At 43.2% G+C, this 22,781-nt stretch overlaps 1 protein-coding gene across 5 annotated transcripts in view; it reads left to right on the top strand.

The window, feature by feature from the left end:
- The window catches only part of Adamtsl1 (ADAMTS like 1), a 924,007-nt gene that overhangs the window by 520,633 nt on the left and 380,593 nt on the right, over positions 1–22,781 (top strand). The window contains exon 1 of one of the 5 annotated variants that reach the window (XM_087904877.1): positions 21,792–22,023. The exons of the other annotated variants lie outside the window; for them this stretch is intronic. Within the exon in view, the coding sequence (XP_087761003.1) occupies positions 21,961–22,023 (63 nt within the window). The 5' untranslated portion in view covers positions 21,792–21,960. Of the gene's footprint in view, positions 1–21,791; positions 22,024–22,781 lie in introns of those variants that run through there. 5 annotated transcript variants of the gene reach the window in all.

Here is a 22,781-nt window from a genome sequence, read left to right as displayed (position 1 = left end):
TCAACAGTCAGAAAATAGACATGTCCTGCAAGGTCACATCAGAGGATTTTCAGCATTAGTATGCACTTTCCAAAGTGCATGCTGAAATCACAGTGACATACTACTGTAACACACCTAGTAGTACGTCTGGCACTTTAACATCTAATAGTGCCAGCAGGCATGCTGAAGTCACAGAGACATACTACTGTAACACACCTAGTAGTATGGCTAGCACTTTAATATCTAACAACAGTGCCAGCTACTGGCAAGAGTGCAAGGAAGTTGGTGCCCTTACCCTGTGGTGAGAATGTAAGACGAGAAAGCCATTTGGAAAACAGCTTAGCAGTCGCTTATGCTAAACATACACTTACCATATAACCCAGAAATTCATTCTGAGATATTTATACAGAGGGATGAAAATGTATCTCCATGCAAATAGAGAGAAAGGAATGTTTATGGCTGCTCTATTCATAACCACCCCAAATTGGAAGCCTCCCAAATATCCACTAGCCATTAAATGAATAAGTAAATGTGTTCTGTCCACACAGTGGGTGGATATTTGGTCATCAAAGCAGGGAGATTAACAAAGGGACACAAAAGCACCCTAGAGTGATAGAAACATCCTGTATCACAGTTGCTTGGGGAGTTACTTGATTGCATCTGTTTGTCAAAACACAGAGACTTGTAAGTTGAAATGGGTGGATTTTAGTTATTTAAATGATACCTCACTAAACCTAATATTTTTTAAAAAGTATGCTTTGGAGGAATGGCATGACAATATTGTTATTCAATAATTATAGTATTTGTTATATGATTTAGCAACAGTCAATAAAAAAGCCAGTTTCATTGTTAATTGAAATAGGTGATTAGCTTAAAGAAACTTATCTTTTCTGTTCTAGAATGATAGGCTCAAGTGTAGCACAATTCATAAAAACCCAGAGTCAGAAATTGGGGTTCAACTTGAAGGTCAGAAAGCAAAACAGCCAGTCACTGGCTCTTACCACTATCTCAGTCCAAAATGGCGATCCTGTCTCCAGGAATCCTCAGAATAAGTCTAACTGAGAGCTGTCTTTTCCCGTTTTATAATCCTCTTTAGAGCTGGAATGAAAGTTGTTCATCACCACTGCTTGGTTTCTATGGCAAACTAGTGTGGGATTAACTTTACCGGGATTAAAGGTGTGTGCCATCACTGCCTGGTCTGTAAGGCTGACCAGAGTAGTTGCTTTACTCTCTGATCTTCAGGCAAACTTTACTTATTAAAATACAACTGAAATATTACTGTATGCTTGAAATATGAAAATCATACATCAGACAACAGTGCCTAGGAAAATGTGTCATCTTTCTGTCACTGTGTCAAAACAGTCAACCAAAAAGCAGGAAAGGTTTGTTTGGTTCATGGTTGATTGATTCCAATGCTTGGGCTTTTGGTAATAGAGTACATCATAGCAGTAGCACATGGTGGGCGTGGGGTGTTCATGCCAGCCAGTTTCAGAGCTGTGTCCTGTTGACCTAAACTTCTCTACCTCCCAAGGGTTCCATTTACCCAGTAGAGCCATAAGCTGAAAGTAAAGTTTCAATACCTGGATCTTTGGGGAACACCAAACTTACCAAATTCTTCATTCTTAATGGATGTCATTAAAAGTGATTAACATAAAAATATGGAGTTGAGAGACTGGAAGAAAAACAATATGGTTGAGTGGAAATTGTCATTAAGCATGATGCCCATCTTCTTCAGTACAGCTAGACTCAGAATATCCTTACGTAGAGCAAATATCCTCTTCTCAAGGGTGAAGAGATGACTCATGGATTAAGATTATGTCCCATGCTTCCAGAGGACCCAGGTCCAGTTCCCAGTACCTATGTTGGTTCTCAGCATATGTGTAGAATGACTCATAACTTCCTCTAAGACCAGCCATAGGGAATCTGCACATACCCACAGGCAGACACAATACATAATTTAAAAATAGTGAAAACAATTTTTTAAAAAATATTCTATTTCTAAGGCAATTTTTGTTTGCTTTTTTATATACATAGAGCTAGAAAAAACAAACACCTTGGCGTGAGTTTGTAGGGCTTTAATTCAAGGAGCCTTCTTTGAAGCTGCTATTTGGAATTGGTCTTTTATCTAGTATCCTGTGATTTTTTTTTAATCCTAGATTTTTCATTTAGGCAAAGTTCAGATACTTTGGGAAATCCCAAGAAACATGATTTAGAAAGTAGTTCTGGGGTTGTTGGTTAAATGTTGCTGTTCGCGCCTGAGAACCTGAATTTGATCTCTCAACGTCCTTATAAAAAGTGAGATTCAGCAATGGAAGCCTATAAGCCCAGCACTGGAGAGGCAGAGTCAGGAGGATTCCTGGAACCGCAGGTCAGCCAGTATAGCTGTCATGGCTATTTCCCGCTTCAGTGAAAAACTCTGGATCATAAGGTGAAGAGTTATTGAGAAAGATGCTGAGTTGACTTGTGCCTCTACATACCCATTCTCACATGCACACACGTGCACATAATCACACACGCATGCATAAACATATATCAAAATACACAGAGAGCAGAATAGAGATGGGAGGTCATCAGATCATGCAAATGTATCTCCATTCTCCTGAAATTCAGCTTTAGGAGAAAGTCCCTATGGGAGCTTCTTCCCTGAAAGCCATCGTTTTTGCATGAACGTAGGAAAAGCATGAGGTACCCTCACACATACCTCGATGTGAGAACTCATTGATGCACTTATCTTCACAGTGTGACAGCCATATCCTGTAGTCTTCAGTCATCATCATCATCACTTAGCTCAGCATCAGTTTGGAGTTGGTTTAACAGCCACAACTCCACCTACTTTGTGTCTGTCACATGGGGTATAAAGCCTATGTGTCTGCATGGGGCCATTTATTTGCATCCTTATTCCGGTCACCAAGTGGGCCACAAATAAAGTTTCACTCAAAGCACTGCTTGACAGCTTTCAGGAAAACTGTTGCCTCTTTTTTTTAATACTCACTTCATTGTGTGACTCAAAGGGCTCTCGTGTGAAAACATTTATCTGGCTACTCCAGGAATGAAATTTAAAATATTAGCTCCATGTGTTGTTAATTAATGCTATTTAAATGTGTCAGGTCATTTGGTTCTTCTGGAAGTCTAAAAAGGATGGAGTCCAAAGCCTGAATGAAAACGTCTCAAGCACGCCTCAGGAATGCCCGATGGCCTCTTTCAGCTACTGTCCTGACAAGATAGACTTGTATTGGATGCTATCAGTGTGGGATTCTAGAGAGCAAAGTTGGAATCTTGTCTGACTTCCCGTTTCTTCTGGCTCTCAATTTCTTTACCCGTTTGCACTGGTCCCTTTCTTTGTGATAATAGAACCAGGACTACTGAAATTTAAGGTTTCATTGTATCCTATAAAATAATTCTAGGAAATGAGATTAATGATGAGCAAATAAAAATGATTGCAGGCATGTACCAGAGCAACCACCGTTACCCCAAGCGATATTGAAGAGCATCTTAAGCCCCATAAACAATGTGTTCTCTTGCTGTTTCAAATATCAAGGAAAAATGAAGTTGGATCTTGTGTTTCACCTGCATTATTAATGCATCACTTTCCCTGTTCCACCCAATTCATGGGGTTGAGTGGGTGTGAATATTATCTACATGCCTAATTAATCATGAGTTTTATTGCATCACTTCCTGTGGATCTCCTAAATTTATGTTTATTGAAAACTGCATAATCCATCAAGCTAAATTTGCTATTCATTGCAAAGTGAGCTTCAGGTATGAGAGGCTTAATATGGAACCTGATAGCCCCCTACTTATTAACATTATGATTTCTCTCAGTGCTTTATGGCTCGCTTATAAATACATTTTTTGTTCAAACAGAATAGTGCATTCATAGTCACGATTGTATACAGGTACACGTTGTTCGCCTTTCTCAAACATTTGGAAGAAATACAAACAAAACCCATATGTTTTAAATATTCCGCAGAATACCTTTTCTCCATGTGCTCATATGCTACAAATGTTTTTCTGCTGGTACCATTCCAAAGCAGTACCACGTACACCCTTATTTTGTGATGCATATTCCCAAATATATTCATAAATGCATTTCACTTATGTATATTTTTTAAAACTGGCATTCACATCCTAATATCTCCCCTATCTTGCTCCCTTCTTCTTTCCCTCCCCGCCTCCCTCCATCCCTTGCTTCCTCTTCTTTCGTCTCTCCTTTCTCTTTGCTGTCTCGTCCACAGAGGTCTCAACATTTCCAAAACCTTTGATAAGATACTAGGGAGACTTGAAATGGCATCTTGTCCACTTCCCTCTCTCAGAACCCGGTTGGTGTTCTGTAGTTGACCCAAACTGATGAGACTATGGACTCTAAGCGGCGATTTTTAAAATCAAGCATAGCATAGACCTCACCTAACAGAAGCTGCCGCTTCTCTTCCTAGAAAACCAATGTGTATGTATATTGACAAATCTACAAAATTTCAATTACTAAGAGTCCCCCAACGCCAGCATTTTGGAAATGGTTCAGAGATCTCTGGTTAATGCCCCTGATTAAAAGTTAAATAAGGAAACTCAAAATGTGTGCTAGGCAATTCATTGTGTCTTGGAGACTTCATAATCTGAAATCCTTATCTCGAACTAAAAGCCCTCCTATTTCAACTTGTTCTCTTCATTGAGGTCATAAAGAACAGTTAGTCACCGTTACCTTTCATATTCTTGAAGGCCACTTAAGCCCCACCTTGGATGTGTCCTCACCAAGATAAATAATCCAGGCTAAGTAACTCCAGTTTGGCTATACCTTCTCTCAGAGGTCCCATTATTCAATCCTTAATCATCTTCGTTGACTTCCTCTGAACAGCCTTCAAGTTTTCCGTACTCCTCTGAGGCTAGAGATGCTGTAATTATTCCTCAGGCTCCAGGAAAGTTCTACACGCATGTCGTTGGTGCTTAGCAAACCTTGTACAGCCCCATAGCCTGGGCGTGGCCCTCACATACCATCCTTCCGTGGTAGACAGCCCAATTCATTGTTCCGCATTTCAACAGTGGACTCTGTTCAGCCTACTAGACTTTCCATCTTCCTCCATAAAATCCTTTAACCAGGACACCAAGGTCATGAGATACACTACCCAAGAGATAATTTCAAGGGCACCGTTTGCAGGCTGAGCAAGAGTAAATGGATTCATTTATGATAAACATCTACAAAAATCTGCAACTGCCTGCACTCCCTTCTTTCTTTGCTCAGTGAATACATTTTTATTTCATTTCCTTTTTAAGTTAGAAAAAATTAAAATAAATGTTCATTAAATGCTAATTTGCAAATCTATATCCTTTAATCTCTCTGGAAACTGAGGCTATCTCTTTTTTCATTGGGATTTTCCCCAAAAGGCCACCAGCTTCAGAGTAAGGAGAGTAAAGTCTTCATTCTATATCCTGGCACTATCATGAGCCTCTGTCTGCTGTCTCTGCATCATGACATTCACCATTACCTGAAATTATCTGCTCCTTTTTCATTTGAGTTTTGTCCCATACCATTTTCCCAGAGTACAGTATAAACCACCACAAAATCAGGCATTCTATCTGGCTGCCCCACCTGCTATTGTAGCATCTAAAACGGCCCTTGGAAAATATGCATATTTTTCATTTTGAAAGAAACTCTTCCTCCTCCTCCTCCTCCTTTTCCTCCTATTATCATTTTGGTACCCCATAATTCAAAATTTTAAAGTTTTATGGCCTTAGATAAATACTTTAATTTCTATGTACTTTATTTACATTGTCAGTTAGTAGACATTAGAATTTTGTGGGCTTTTAAATTACTCAGCTAATATGGAATTGAGTTACGAGCATGGAAAATGATTTTGAAAGTAAGAGGGAATCCTGGCATATCAGTTAATGTAAAAAAGAAATAACAGAAAAAAGTCATAGGCACATTAATCATACGCCAAAACAACCAATTATATACAAAGAAGAGAAGAACTTCTACACGGAATAGCTTCACTTCTGGAACATCTGTCCGTGTGCTCAGGAAGCCAGAATGAATTCTGAACAAGTTCTTTAGACAGAAGCACAGGAAACCAAAGAACAAAGGGGAGTTGGGAAAAGGCACTGCACCTCCCCTTTCCCCCAGGATATAAAAAGAATTCCTACTTGCAATTTTCTTTATGCACATTGTGTCTCAATTTTTAAAAGTTTTTTTTTTATTTCTTTCGAGAATTCCTCAACTTGCTTATGCTCTGTCTTAGCTCATGCACAATCACCAGTAGGCATAGCTGACATCCACTCTCCTCCGGGGATGGAAGAGAGGATATGCCTGTGTCTGCACAGTCAATGCGAGTCCATGGAAGAGCCTGGGGTCAGCTCTTGGCTCCTGACGTTCTAAATCACGAGGCCTGTGCACGGCTGCCTTTATGTCTTTGAAGAGAAAGCCTTTCCATTCGCATCCTCCCCTTTTCTGCTGCTGTGGAAGGTGCCCGTGGGATCCGCAGGGCTCTGAAGAAGAAAAGTGGGGTTTAAAAGGTTTTGGGAAACTATGTTTGCTGAAATCAATAGTTTGAAAAGGGTTTTGAGTGTGTTCATAGAAATAAATAATGTTTTATGGTGGTGACTTAGTTGTATAAATTCCAACACTAACACACACACACACACACAGAGAGAGAGAGACAGAGAGAGCCAGAGAGAGACAGAGAGTGAGACAGAGAGACAGACAGAGAGAGACAGACAGAGAGAGAGACAGACAGAGAGAGAGACAGAGAGAGAGTTAGTTTAACCAGACAATTACATCCTTACTATGTGAGATACACTAGATACGTTCTCAGCTATTGTTTCTCTTGGTTTTCATGCTGGTTATAGCACACTAAATGATTTTCTAACTTATTAGTGGTTCACCACTCAGGCTAGAAAGGTGACTTACTCTCCCTACAGAGGCGTGAGTATAGGGTGCAAGCGCTTGGTTGTAAAGCTCGTGGACCCGATTACGTTTCAGGCTAGCTTCCCCTTGACTGACTTAATTCACAAGATTTCCAGTGCATTCTTTAGCGAAAACAGCTGAATCACGGCTAATATATGCCGAGTAGGAGCGGGGCGGAAGAACGCCACTGAGGAGGAGCTCTGTCGGGCGGCAGTGAGAAATCAGAGTGACTTACAAAAGCACTGTTTCCTCACGGGTGAGTTTTTCAGGCCAGAGCAATAAAGTCTTGGAACTAGAAAGGACTGGAGCAGCCCTTTGCTTTTATGACAAAACTATTTCCCTGCACGTTCTGAGTGCAGAGTCTTGTTCCTCTACCGGCAGCATTTCAATCTGCAGTCTTTGCCGCTTTGGGCAGAGAGATTTTAAATTGCAGGAGCCTTTGAAAGCAAAAGTCGTATGTTTTTCTAAAAGTTTTCATGATTGCCGAATTGTAGAGGACACCCTCTTATTACCATTCACACATCTGTTTGAGGCAATAGTGCTATGTTCTCAGACTGTCCTTTACTTTAAATTTTCACCAAATATCAACTTGAAAACATAGTATCAGCTGTCAAGCAGGTCACGCTAGAATGAAATATAGAATGTTTTCTCTGTTAAAATTATATTAGCCAGGAAACAAGGCACCATAAACAAAGTGTCCTTTGTGTTTCATTGGTCCTTACTGGTAATTTATTGGGCGTGTTGGATATGCTAAGGACCTTGCAGTTTTTATTTCAAGCACACTGCTGAACTGAGGACCGAGTCTCACTTGTTATTGTAATCATAAGCACTGACTGACCTTCCAGCAGGGCTATTTGGGTTGCTTGGTTTTCTGGGGTGTTCAGGAGATGCTAAGTTCCTGCTTTTAGGGAATTTACACACAAGAGTCTACAAATAAGCTCATGGTTACTTAATCGAGTTAGTTAAAAGTCCCCGATTCTCTTAAAGGGAAAGCCCCACAACCTGCCCTTGGAACGTTATTTAAAAATGAAAGCTCACTAGCCCATAGTGCTGCGAGTTTGGGACAGCAATCCCTAAGTCTGGTTCCTCCCATTTGAATTTAACAACTGAAGAAACAGGGAGGGGAGAAAAGGATAAAAGAAATATGGGCGGAAGTCTGGCTGTGAAGAAGGTCCATGTCCTCAGAATGAAGAAATGAACAGGTGAGCCGAGCATTGAATCAAGACTCCCGAGCAGATTATCCGGACATGAGCGGGCATGCTCAGGAGGAAGGCTACCATCCTCCCCGGGGATACGGTGGGGTCTGGCACAAGCAGGGGAAGCAAGCGCCGGCCTTCTCAGCCCAGAAGGGCATTGTTTGGATGCTCTGACTCAAGTCTGAAGCATGACATTTCATGATCAGTTAAGCCGCTGAGCAGCCACACCCTACTCTTGGCAAAAATATAGATCGTATTCTATTACGAGGGCGAACACAATGGAAAGTTTTCTTCAAATAATAAATAAACACTGTATCTTATTTATAAATCTTGTCAAGATTCTTCAAGGACTTGCCCAGCTCCCTGACGAAAGCTCTGCTTGTTTGCTGTGGAAGATGCTGCAGGCAGAGGAGCTGTCTGAACATCTCACCCCGTCTCGGGTTCGGCTTCCTCAGCCGGAATCCACTGCGCAGTTCTTTTAGTGGTAAAAGTAAATGCAGGTTTGTGGTTGGAGAGAGGCCAGGGCACTCCAAAGCGAGGCAGGGAGTTGTGGCGAATTCTTTACGGCAGGTGCTGTGATGCCTGTGTGTGACTTAACAGGGCGAAAATGAAATCTGATGCAGAGTGCTTCCAATTCCCAAGTTTTACTAGGTGGACGAGCAGGCTTTACATTGGAGTGCCGAGGAGTCACCCCCACCACCACCCAGGCTTCTTCTCATGGTTTTCATAAGTTACAACAGGTTCTTCCTTTAAAGATTCTGCATGACAACACTCTTAATATCCACAGAGCAGAAATTTCTCCTGTAAACAAAATCCCATTCAATTGCTAAGAAATGTATTACTAATGTGTATAATCTCAGTAGTGAATTTTATTGTATATCATATTTTAAAATATTTTTATTATGGAATTTCTGATAAGACGCCATGGATGTTTTTTTTTTCTTTGATGAGCAAATAAAATAACTAGACCATGGTAGTTGCTTTGGATTTGTTGACTATTGACTTAGAGTAGAATTTGATTATTTTTAGACAACATGTACTTTTATTTTCATTAACAAATAAAATTTGCACATCTTTATTACAGACAGCAAATTTTTTTAATTTTTTTTACTTATTTATTTATTTATAAAAATTTCCACTTCCTCCCCTCCTCCCAAAACCCTCCGACTCCCTCCACTCCCTCTCCTCCCTCTCCTCCTTCCTCTCCAGTCCTAAGAGCAGTCAGGGTTTCCTGCCCTCTGGGAAGTTCAAGTTCCTCCCCACTCCCTCCAGGTCTAGGAAGGGGAGCATCCAAACAGACTAGGATCCCAAAAAGCCAGTCCATGCAGACGAAACAAGTCCCAGTGCCATTGTCAATGGCTTCTCAGTCAGCCCCCATGTCAGCCACATTCAGAGAATCCGGTTTGATCACATGCTCGTTAGTCCCAGTCCAGCTGGTCTGGGTGAGCTCTCATTAGTTCAGTCCCCTTATATCAGTAGGTGAACGTACCCTTCGCGGTCCTGACTTCCTTGTTCATGTTCTACCTCCTTCTGCTCTTCATTTGGACCTTGGGGGGCTCAGTCCGGTGCTCCAATGTGGGTCTCCGTCTCTATCTCCATCCATCGTCAGATGAAGGTTCCCTCTGATCCTGCCTTCCTTGCTCAAGTTCTCCCTCCTTCTGCTTCTCATTTGGACCTAGGGAGTTAAGTCCTGTGTTCCAATGTGTGTCTCTGTCTCTATCTCTATCTCCATCCATCGCCAAATGAAGGTTCTTCACCAGGACCGTGAAGAGATGCTTCAGACAGCAAATTTTTAAAAAAAAAAAAAAATCTGTGACTTTGTGAGAGGCTGAACTGAACCAATCAGCCCATAGTTTACCTCACATTTGTTACCACAGCCCTTCTCCCACTACTGGCATATACTAATGGATATCTCTATTATTGTGTGTGTGTATATATATATATATATATATATATATATATATATATATATATACACACAATAATATGTACACATATATATTATTGTCCACAGGTAAGGTAAAGTTAGATTAATTGACTTTACCCTTTAATTTATTCTGCCCAACTTCTATCATTAGAAACCTCATATCACAGAGTAAAATTTTAAGAGAACGGAACTGCATTCATTTGTGAAGCAGTGTGTTATCTGACCTGTTTGTTGGAGACCTCACCTGTGGAAATAACAAAGAAGTGGACCATGGCAAGGAGTTGCAAGCATGGTCTTTGAGAAGTAAGGGAAAGGGAGCCGGCATGTTTGCCTCGTTGGGTAATAGGTAGAAGGTATTTAGAAACATCTCTATAGATGTGTATAGATGGAGATATGTATGTTCATTTATATGAAGTCTACATGTAAAGTGTGCCTAACATGAGCACACTCATTATGTATGTATGTGTTCACATTTGTTGAGTGCTGGTTATTTGCTTCACCCTCTGGTAGATTCCCTCAATCACACAAATAGATACACTGCAAATAGACGACCGCTCGAAACAATGAGCAGCTGAGTCCCATGTGAGAAGGGAGACTGAGAGATGAAGACGGACCTCCTGGAGATTGAGTGGAGAGGCCCAGAGAGTAGCCCCAGAGAGCAGCCCCAGAGAGCAGCCCCGGAGAGCAGCCCCAGACACAGCCCTGGAGAGTACCGAGGCCCATGTGGACATGTGAAACAGTATGGGGGAGCATATCCCCAGCTCCTGCCAGCTACCCTCTGCCATTAGGACGAGCTAACTATGAATTGATAAAACTGGAGGCTTTTTCCCAACTGCTAGAAACCCAGTATTAGACAAAGTCGCGTGTTCATCCTCACAGCAAGGGTCAGCTCTTTCAGACTCGAGACTTTCAAGCTGGACACAACCTGTATGGATTTTATATAGGTAGATTGGGCTTCCTTTATTTTTTTCCTTCTTCCTTAAAAATACTCTGAAGTAAAGCATATATACCATGAAATTCACCAGTGTAACCATTTTAGGTGAACAGCTAAGCAACGCTGAATGCCTTCACGCTATTGTGACGCCCATCATCTTCTACCTTCAAGCTTTCTTACGCTCACCATCTTTAACTCAGAATTATTTGCACTAATTCCCCATTTCTCCAGCTCCTGGCAAACACCACTCTCCCCTCTGTCTCTGTGAATCCTATTGTTCTAGGTGTACATGAGCCAGGTCCATGGCTCATCTATGCTGTAGAAGTCAGAATTTCCTTCCTTTTTCAGGCTGAGTAATAGTTCATCATAGGTAAAGTCCTGCTTAGTCCACTCACTTGCCAGTGGCCATCTGGGTTGCATCTGTCTTTGATGACTGGACACAACACTGTGCATACACATATGCACAAAGGCTCGTTAGACTCTGCTTTCCTTTCTGTGGGGTGCATCCCCAGAGATGGGGTCACCGAACCATTTCAGGATTCTTTAATTTTGGAGCAATGAAGCTACTACTTTTAAATTTTTAACTTCAGAAGACACTGATTGGGTTTCAAGTGGGGACAGACAGGATGCACTGCCTTCCAAGATCCTACCTGAATGGCTGGGTGTGGTGGTGCACACCTTTAATTCAAGCACTTGGGTGGCAGAGGCAGGCGGATCTCTGTGAGTTTGAGAATAGCCTGGTTTACAAGAGCTAGTTCTAGGACAGGCACCAAAGCTACACAGAGAAACCCTGTCTGGAAAAACAAAAAACAAATAAAAACAAAAAACAGATAAACAAAAACAAAACAAAAATATACCCACAAAGATCCTACTTGAGTGTTCTATCTTTGGGCAGTAATAATGACAGTTAATACTCAGACTATCTTTTCCAGACCCCAAGAGACACATGTCATGCTTGCCATCCCAAGCTCTGGTCACGTTAGGAGTGTGAGCAACTGAACAACTAGAACCCAACACAGACACACATTGCAATTGCACAACTCAGGTTATCTATGTTTCTCTTCTGTCTCTCTATCAACTAATACAGGAAATGGGGACAAATTACTCCAGCTAAGTCAGAGATTGGATGGCTGAAAGCTGTACAGAAGAAGCCAGGGTTCCATTGCATGTTATTTGGGTTCCACTAAGGTATTGATTGAACTGGATGATGAGGCCACAAGCCTTTCCATTTGGATGATATTGTTCCCAGGAACGGACTCGTAAAGAATAAATGACTTGTATAAGGAAAAACACAAAGTTTTGAAAGTTAAATAAAGTTATGACAGACAACAAAACTCAGCTTAGCCACCCCAAGAACAGTGCCACGGCACCAAGGATTGAACAGTCTCATTCCGTGGCCATCGAGACCCGACCGCCCGTCAGAATTACAGAGATTTGCTGTCGCTGTTGTTGCTGCTGCTGGCGGTCGTGGTGTTTATAATTCATTCTCTCCCAAACAAACGGGAAGCAGGATCACAATGCAAAACTGGACAGCAATGGGACAGCAGGCCACACAACTCGGAAGATGAAGGGTGAGAGAGGCGTTTATAACCAGGGACGGAGGGAAACGCAGCAGCTGAGCCCGGCTACTGTTCTGACCTTCCTAGGAAAGGAGAGAGAGCGACTCACGGGGCTGTGCTTCTTGTTACTTAAAAAAATAAAATGCACTAACCTGGCAAAGATGCACGGTCTATGTTCGAACATTAACTTCTAAAAATTTGTCACCGGGATTTTTCGTATTAATTAGCAGGATGAACAAAATCATCCTACATATTTTTAATACGACCTTAGGAGTACTTACATATACGGGTTTCTAAACTGGACATTAGCCATAGTTCTCATTCATAGACCATCTGAGGTTGCTGTGCAAAAGGCCGGTCTGAAACAGGCTGGGCCTGGGGCTGACTTAGTTCTGCCTGCCTATTTCATTGTTTCTGCAGGCTCTCGTCACTCTTGTATTTTAAGCACATGTGCATCCGACACTCATCTTTCTCTCGCTGAAGGTTGCAGGGGGAATTCCAGGTGCAGTGTGCCATTTGACAGCGTCAAGAATTGAAGGCTCTTTTCCCAGTGCACTCTTGTGGTTCGAGAAGGCTGCTCCAGTCTTCACACCATCCTCCTAGCCTCAAAAGTAGGAAAGATGAATCAGGGGACGACCCCCTCCCTCTGGACCTTATTTAGAGTGATGCTTACTTCCTCTGTTTCCATCATCTTAGTCAGAATTTTTTTCTCACGGGCACACACACAGTCCTCCATAGATGCAGAAAAAGTCTCTAGCTGGGTGGTCATGCACCCAGACTTTGCTACCAAAATGCAAAAAGAAAAGATATTGAGAGACAGCAAATGTTTTTGCCACAAATGTCTTACTTAAAATAAAATTCCCTTGGAAACGCAGGCTGTGGTTTAAAAATGAAACTGTTACAAGCAAATATATATGGCAATGGTGGCAGAAAACAGTCTCTCACAGGGCCACTCTGAATCAGACAAATGCATTTCCCTCGGTCCAAGGAGTAGAAAGTGGAGACAAAGGGAGAGAAGGAAGGCACAAAGGGGAAGACACTGTGACCACGCCAACCCAGGCTGTAGAACCATTTGCATGGGGATGCTCTTGCTTCTCTCTAAGGCAGACTACACAAAAAGAGTCAGTCTCTGGCACAAAGTGGAATGCCCCTCGTTATTCTGCATAGCCATGTTCCCACCAAGGAGTCTCTGAGAAAGGCCTTGTGCCACACAGCAAGCTTGCTGGCTGCTTCCCTTAAACACAAGAATTATCATGGGTGGCACCCGTATCCTGTCCAGCTGTTTCTTCAAAGCTCCTGCGACCAGCTACCGTCCTATAGTCTGAATGGGAACAATGTAGATCCTTTACCCCAGACGCAATTCTTCCCGACACTGCTCATTTCTGTCCTGGGAAAACAGATTTGGGTTTTGGTTGGGAGGAAATGGACGTGCAGAAAAGACAAATCTCTGGAGCTCTTTACCTGGGTTTGTCTACCACACCCCATCTTTCCCCGTAGGACACCTGCATCCATGGCAAAAGTTTTGCTGTTGTTGGCTCCGATCCAGTTCTCTGAGTTGTTGCCTTATTTTGCTTTCCTTCGTTGCCGTACTTACAAGTTCCAGATTCCTTCACGAAAGTCTTTACAGAGAAGGACCACCATGACTTCAAGAAGGAAACAGATGCCAAGTCCTTTCTAAAGAACTAATATACATATATTAACTCAGCATGGGAACAAAATCAGGAGTATAATGCTGGTGTTAATTAGTTTGGTTTATCTGCTTTACAATGTACAACTATTTTAGACCATTCTGTGGTATATTAAATACATCTAATTTCTGTCAAATTTAAAAAGCAAATAACTTAGAAAAGATGCCACTCACATTAAACAAAGACTTTTCCTTCACCCTCTTATTATTTAAAAGGGCCCACGAGTTCTTTATCACGGTATCTATAACCGTCGCGGAAGAGTACCTTCATTTCGCGTGGAAACCGTTGAGCCTGTTATTTATTTGGAAAGACAACTGGAATAACAGAAACGAAGTGAAGACCAGTGACCTACTCTGTCTCTGAGGAACAGGATTCTGAATTTCTACAGTTTAGAAGCGCTGCTGAAATTCAAATTCAGTTTCCCATTCGATCTGCGTTTCCTTAGTTTCAGAGACTCTCTTTCCCTTTGCAAGTTTCCCGGTTGCTTTCCGACCCTCCCCCACCCTCACTGGATCTATGTTAATCCACTCACACCAAGAAGGAAGTTTGTCAAAAACACCTGCCCACATGGGGGAGCAGTTTCACAGGGGTTCAGGGACAAATGATTAAGATTTGCTACTCAAGCTGGCTAGACAATTTAAGCTGAACTCACAGTTGAGAGTGTAGAAAGAGACCATCACGGGGGGAAAGAGAGCCTTTAATAAAACCTGATGGAGTCAAAGAAATCAGAAATGACAACGATCAGATGCTTAAACGTCTACCCTACAAAACAGTATTGAAATAGATTGATAGTGAGGACGCTTTCTTATCAGAAGAAAGACTCATATCGGTGATGGCTAAAGAATGTCAGCCGAGCAGAAAGACCCTGGCTGAAATGAAGGAGACTTGTAAGTGGCATCTATAGAAGGCTAATCAATGTGTCTGCTCTGAAGATTGGCATAAGAATGAGCCGGGTGGTGGTGGTACACGCCTTTAATCCCAGCATTCAGGAGGCAGAGGCAGGTGGATCTCTGTAAGTTCGAGGCCAGCCTGCTCTACAAGAGCTAGTTCCAGGACAGACTCCAAAGCTACAGAGAAACCCTCTCTTGAAAAAACAAAAGAAAAGAAAAAGTCTATAAACAGCTAAAAACATAAAGAGTTCAGCAAGCAGAGGGCCAAAAAAGAATCTTGAAGAACAAATGCCTTAGAGGAAGCCTTTGTGGGGGTGTTGACCAGCAGGGCGGTGATGGCATGAAAGTCCTCTGCAGCAGGGACCAGGTAACAAGGTCCGCAAGAGGCTGGAGGATGACTTCCTCCCCTGGAAGCAGGTCTGGGAGGTTCTTGAATGCCACGCAGAGGAATGTGGCTTTTGCATTTCCACCTACTCACTCTGCATTGTCTATAAATCTGTTAACAGTCCTTCACCTTATTGTCTGGCTCTATATAATTATTTTATCTGTGCAGGATGATGTCATGGAAATAGTGCGGAACTTAGAACCAAGAGTCGTGGACTTATATATTGCACTTGGGTTTAATATATGGATATTACAACCATAATTCAAACCTCAGCAATTATATTGATAAGTCATCCTGTGTCAAAAGGACCACAAAAAGCAGTCTTACTGTTTCCAGAATCCTTGGATTGTACCCCGCACACAGTAGGTGTGCAGTAAGCATCCATGGCGCATCATTCAGTAGTAAACCTTTGAGATCCATTAGCTAACTCCAGCTGTGTAGACCAATGAAGACAGCTAACTTCAAGCTTACATGCAGGGAGCAATTCTACCTTCTCAGTTCAGTCCAGTGTTTGACTCTATGTTTTGCTTTGTGGTTAGTAAAGAAGGAATCAGGAACTGTGATTAGAGTCTAAATTATGATCATTTTTTTCTGCAGAATTTCATTACAATTTTCATATGCAGAGAAAATTAAAAAGACTGGAAGACAGAGAGAGCAAGCTCAAGTACCTGTAGATGGTTAGTGCTTCCTTGATTTCCTCGTCTCCAGCTCTGAATGACACACAGCAAACTCACCTCACCGCTGACTATAGACTTATGGTGATGTACAGCCTTCCCAGTGTTCAAAAATTCACACCAATCAAAACCAGCAAACACACACACACACACACACACACACACACACACACACCTGGAATCACAATGTTTCAACCATTTCTTTCCTAAAAGACCTTCAAAGAATAAGTGTAACAACTAGGATTTGAACCCTTGGACCCCAAACCAGCTATTTTCATCCCAGCCATCCCCAGAATTCACCTTTGCTGGTAGCTGGTGTCAAGGATTTTAGTCACATGCCTACAGTATGCAAGGCCAGAAATCAGCATTGTAGACCTTAGGGGGGGTATAAGGCAACACCCATAGAGGAAATCAGATCTGAGTTTCCCTAGAAGTAACACGAATTAAGAGGATATTGTGGAGCAAGAACTTGCAAACATGCCCACTAAATAACCTGGGCTGGCATGGCAGGGGGTAGAAACATGTTCTCACCCACTGCCTTCTGTTTTGTTGCCTCTTGGGTTGCTTTAAAAAAAAATTTCCTGCAAGTCTCTGGAGCCTTTGTCTTCACCCTCTGTCTGCGCTCTCCTCACTAAGCAGACCAGACATGATGGTGCTCAGTACTCTGTACTCCCACAAGCCCTTGCCCCACACAGAGGTCACGCAGCTCAGTGGCTGGAGATAGATTTCATAAGCTCAAAAGGTAGCTGGGTGTGTGAGCCTGTCTGTGCTCCAGGGTTCTCTTCTGTCAAAGGAGATATATCAGTTAGCATTCTTGTAGAGAACAGAATTCACTCTTGTCAATTTAAATGAAATGTGAGGTTGTAAGGTATTAAGTAACATAAAGTTTGAATTTCCAAGGAATAAGACTGCAATATAAGTTTTCCGAGGGGTCCCAGGCTACTTTTCATCACCATGGGAACTGCTGGTTCTCCCACAGCCAGGAAGTTAGTTATCTGGTGACTGCAAAAGACGTGGAAACGAAAGGGTGACAAGGGTTGTCTGCTTTCTCTGATCCAGTTAGTAAGATAAATGCCCCGTACTTGCCTCTAGATGCAAAAAGGCTGTGACTACTTTGCAACCATATTGCTCTGCGGCTATTTTTGTAAACAGTGAAAGCACAGCATGGCCTCTGCCTCCATCCCTCCTTCCAGGTCTTGCTGTAGCTTCATCGAGGGCAAATCTAAGTTTGATCCGCATCTTAGCTGCAAAGGAGTCTGGAAAATAGCGTTTTGAAGTTTGAGGCCTCTGCTGAGCAGAAAGACCCTGGCTGAAATGCAGGATGCTTGTCAGTGGCATCTAGATAAGGCTAGTCAACGAATCTGCCCTGAAGACTGACAAAAGAATCGCATTCAGTTATAGACATAAAGTTGTTATGGCTGTGCCAGGGGCCATATGGAAGACAATAAACGTGGCTGTGATTCTGCCAGTTTGTCAAACCATGGTCCTTTGGAAAGACAAAAAGCCGGAGCTAGATTCTCCAAAGTTCCCACCTGACAACACACAACTTTAACGAGCCTAGTTATTGCGCAAGAGTAGTGTTTTTTTTTCCTTACGGCTGGAGATAAGAATCATGCTCTTCCTTGCCAGTTTCTGCACAGATTGTGCGCAAAAGATGACTCCGAACTTGCAGTGAATGTGCTTTGGTGCTAAGTGGATGCTGGACGAGTTGAATCTGTGTTCAGAGTCCAGCCCCTCCCTCTGAGAACTGCAGACTGCCTCCGTCTGACTTCGGCTGCTGCTTTGCTCTCTTCAAATGTCTACGTTATCCACTAATATCAAAGATCTTCACTATAGCCTCATGGGAAAAACAAGGCTGCCTTGCTCCTATTTTGCCTTCCTGGCCTCTTCAAAGGGGAGAGTGTAGGCCTTACCCAGCTCTTTGAAGCCCTTGTTCCTGAGACTCTCCAGAAACACCCTGTCTCTCCGTGCTCTGCCATCTCTGCTACTGCAGGGCTAAGAGGCCCAACCTCAAGGACCAGACAGGTGGCTCTGGAGCAAAAGCTGTGAGGCATTTTCCTCAGGGAGAGAAATTCCGAAAGTTTAGCTCACTCTTTCCTGCCATAAAGCACAGCGACTGTTAACAGCTTGCCGCTGTCCAAGCTGGTGTTTTTTAAATTAAGTATTGTTAAATCCATACCATTTGGAATGATGCTTCAGACAGGCCTGACACTCGCTCTTGCTGCTGCTTTCATTTCACCTAATATATTGTGCATGGAACCGGGAACCCGGCTGATGGCTGCCACAGCTTCTGGGGGCTGCTGTGCACAGACACTTGCAGACGGCTTTAATTTAGATACCTGAAGAGGAAAAAAAGGAACGCGGCCAACGCCCTGCTCAGTGCTGTAAGTGGCCTTTCCCCAGCTGCCGTAACTAGGATCTGCATTACCTAGGGTTTATGTTATTTTTCCCTTGGCCCTTAGAAGCTCTTAGAAGTGACAAAGTTGGGAGGCAGAAGCTGTAGACTAAAACAAGACACTTTCCACTGCCAGGGAACCTATATGCACAAGAAATTCTGGCCGTCTCCATTTCTGCTCCTTCCCCTTTTGCCATAAGCATTCCTGTCCACCACAGTTCCCTTCTCCCAGTGCCAACCTCGGGAATCTGTTAATGTGGAAATATGTACATATAAACATATGTGTATAAGAGAGAGATGAGTGGATTTGAAGTTGAAGACCCTGCTTTGGGGGGGGCTAGCTCCAGCCTGTTGGGCCCTTCTCAGATCGCCCCTCTGAGCCTCAACTTCGTGTGTATACAACAGTAGGAGAGCTTAACCAGCTCTATGACTACACAGAAGTCTCCAAAATCACAGAAACTTTAGTAATCATCTGTTAGCTCATTCTAAAAACTTTCCCCAGTGTCTCAAAGCCAACTTGGTTTTGTTGTTCTTTTTTCTCTAAGCGTGGCGTCTTCCTTGTACTACATGAACAGGAGAGTGAGCAATTGCTTTCCCCCTTTTCTCTTGGCACTCCGCATAGGAAGGAAAGTGCTGTGAGTCTAATGATCACACATGAGACACTGGGATGGGCGTCCTCCACCTCCACTGGTTTGACTCGCAATCGAGGTCTTGACTGAAATGCTGTGTTATTCTGGGGCTCATTGAGGGGACCATCTTGCTGGGCGCTGACATGACACCCAAACCCAGAAGACTATTTCCAGAAGAATCTGGACTAGTGTAGAAGTGGTGTTTTCCCATCATGCCAACGTTCTTTCCCTACAAATTGCATCCTGCTATCCCCGGTGTTGCAGCTTTCCTTAGTTCCGATAACTTAGAATATTCCTTTCCCCGCACCTGTTCTTCCTTCTAGCTTGACGCTAAGAAGTGAGTTTTCATGGCAAGAGGGAGGAAGTGGTGCTAAGTGAGATGTTCCATTTTGTAGTGAACTCTTCAGCAGATGATCCAGGAGGAGAGAAAACCCTGTAACAGAATGCAGAATGTTTCTCTCCTCTCTCTCTCTCTCTCTCTCTCTCTCTCTCTCTCTCTCTCTCTCTTTCTCTCTCTCTCTCTCTCTCCCTCTCTTTTACACACACACACACACACACACACACACACACACAAGGAGGGAGGGAGTAGTAAGGAAGGGAGGGAAGGAGGAAGAGAGAGACAGAGACAGAGACAGACAGACAGACAGACAGACAGACAGAGAACACATAGACTATGACTAAGAGGTTATTTCAGTCCATCAGCCCATCAACCATTCTTTATTGCGGTGAAGACTTCAGATAGTCATCTAACAGAGATGCACTTACTTGTGAGTATTGTTTAGCTTGTAGCATCCAGTATCTGGGCTTATAGATGCGTACTGTTAACCTTCCTAGTTTAGTCCGTTTAGTCTTGAGGACCAAGGTAAGTCCTCATTCGCCCTAGACCAGTAATGTGCCCTAGACCTAACAACCTCTGGGCTGAGCCCTCCAGGACTTGAATGACCCTTTCACAGGGGCCGAATACCAGATGCCCTGCATATCAAATATTTACATTACAATTCATAACAGTAGCAAACTTACAGTTACGGAGTTGCAGTTAAATAGTTTAATGGTTGGGGTCACCATAGCACAAGGAACTGTATTAAAGGGTCACAGCATTAGGAAGGTTGAGAATCACTACCCTAGACTTTCACGACAGGCTGAAAGTGGGTTTTTTTTCAAACTCCTCTCTAATCGATACACCACATGGAAGGAGTAACCGAAGCTGAGCAACCTGCTTTTCTTCACCTCTTTGTAAAGCCTTCTTTGTATGTACATGGCAGGCCTGTGTTCACACGCCTATTACATCGTGAGGGGGCTTTTAGTAATGAAAGGGGGGAACATGCCTTCTAAGTGCCCTCTACCTCCACTGCATATGTCTGGGCTGTCGGGTCTGCAAAGGAAACACCTCTCCTGTGCAAATGGAGGGTGACATTTGCTTTTATTCTTTCCAAACTGAACGAGTTCCTGAGCGATAAGAAGGAAAGACGGGCTTGTTTGACACTTGGCACTTTTTAAATATTTTAATAAAATCCTCCTGGCCCACTCGGGCTTCCCTTGATGTGATGAGGAGGGGCTCAGAATCTTTCTGGCATTTTCCTTTGGCCTTGTGGTCACCCTGGAGCTCATTAGTACTTCCTAAAGCTGGATTGCTCCTCACAGGTCAACTGGTCCGACCCTCTTCCCACAGTGATGGAGAAAGAGATGGTACCCCACTCATCCTTGTCTCCTCATCCCTCTTTCCCCAGTGATGCGAAAGCAGCAGTACCACCCTCATCCTTCTTGGCATTGTAGCAACTCTGAGAAAGCCGAGTCAGGTGTCCAGTAAAGGTCTGGGGTTAGCCGAGGGTTAATTCTCCCTTTCTTTCCTGTCCTGGCCTAAATCAGATAGTTTAAAGTTGGCAAGGTGTCAAAACCCAGCAGTTGTCTCACCCCAAATTTGAGCATTCTGAAGTCTTTGTCCGGGGTTTCTTCTAAACTAGGGGCTTTCAATGAGTCTAATTGTACCTTTAAAACTCATAAATGTTGGACGTTTCAAATCATCACTCCACAAAGAAGGACTTTGCCAACTCTTTATGTTCAAACCAAGACCTTAAAACAGAAAATAACTAATGCTATTGTCAGGTCTAGTGTGGATCTTTCAAAACCATCTCTAGTATTCTTTTCCAAACTCAAAGGGGAATATAAAAAGGCGCTTTATGAGAGAGGAAGAGCATGCTCTCACCGAATACACTTAAAGGGCACATTCAGTCCTGACTAGGGCTTGGTCCCTTTATAGCATATGTTCTATATTGACGGGGATTAAGTTTCTCTCCTGAATGGAACAATACACCGTCACAGGGAGCTACTGTACTTTCCAGAGCAACAGACACCAACCCAGGCAAATGGCAAACAGAATCGCGTCTCACACACAGAGCACTAGCCAGGTTGGTTCAGAGCGCAGTTCTGCTTACTCTTGGCGCTTGGCGCTTCTGCCTCTGTGTCTCTCCTGAAGCTCAGCTGCTCTTTCCGCTGGCTTTCCGTCTTTTACCCGCTTTTCTGCTCACGCCGTTCACTTTCTCTGCTCCCCCCCTCCCCACCAGCTTTGTTATTCAGCATGTCTGATTAGCAGGAGTCTGATTGGCTGGCTGCCTGCTCTAGAGAGATTCCATTCAGTTTACCCCCCACCCATCCACCCACCCACCCTCGCTCAGGAAATGTGAGCAGGGCTGATGGAAGCTGATAGGCAGGGCTGGAGTGTGAGCTCCAGCCCTGGATGTGACAGCAGCGGGCAGAGGAGCACTTAGCAGCTTATTCAGTGTCCGATTTGGATTCCGGCAAAGATCCAAGCATGGAATGCTGCCGTCGGGCAACTCCTGGCACACCGCTGCTCTTTCTGGCTTTCCTACTCCTGGTAAATGCCTTTTCATTTCAATATGTTACTTTTGCCACTTGGTCTGGGTGCTGCTAGAGAGTGTGTGCGTGTGTTTGTGTGCGTGCATGAGTGTGTGTGTGTGTGTGTGTGTGTGTGTGTGTGATTTTCAAACTGCAGGGTTTACAAAACCCAACAAACAAAATACAACTTAACTCCTTTGAGAACTTGAACGCCAACTTTCCCAGAAAAATAAACCGTAAAGAACTTTCTGGAATTAGTTACAGGTACATAGTGCTACTGGTACGGAGATGTGAACTTTAGGATCTATTCCTGCAGGGAGTATGTGCTGGGAACTGTATAATAGTTATGTGTGTGCATGGAATTTGGGAATTTGGGAATTTGGGAATTCCCAAATTTGGGAATTTGATAGTTATTCCATAACTATCATGGAATAGTTATGTGTGTGCATGGGCGTCCTGAGATCAAACTCACTGTGGTGTTGCAGATTTTCTGAAGGACAGGCAGTGAGGAGCTCCCCTGCTTCTTGTTCCCCCGGGTGCCTCATGCAAATTACTTTTCTCTATAGTGAGGGCTACTGAATCAGGTGGGAAAAAAAAAAAGAAATGAGAACACTGTTTACAGTCAACTAGCATTATAGCCCATAATTACTACACTCGTTTATGGATACAAGTTAATGCTGGTGTTTATGAATTGAAGGTTAAAGTCTTTAGTCTCAGATCTACTTCGGAAGGCGATTAGGAATCGATGACTTCTTAGCCTGCTGATTTCCAATCAAT

The sequence above is a fragment of the Myodes glareolus genome, chromosome 3 (genome assembly GCF_982192425.1).
Source record: "Myodes glareolus chromosome 3, mMyoGla1.1, whole genome shotgun sequence".
NCBI classification, from domain to species: domain Eukaryota; kingdom Metazoa; phylum Chordata; class Mammalia; order Rodentia; family Cricetidae; genus Myodes; species Myodes glareolus.
This window is presented reverse-complemented; position numbering and strand designations above follow the sequence as displayed.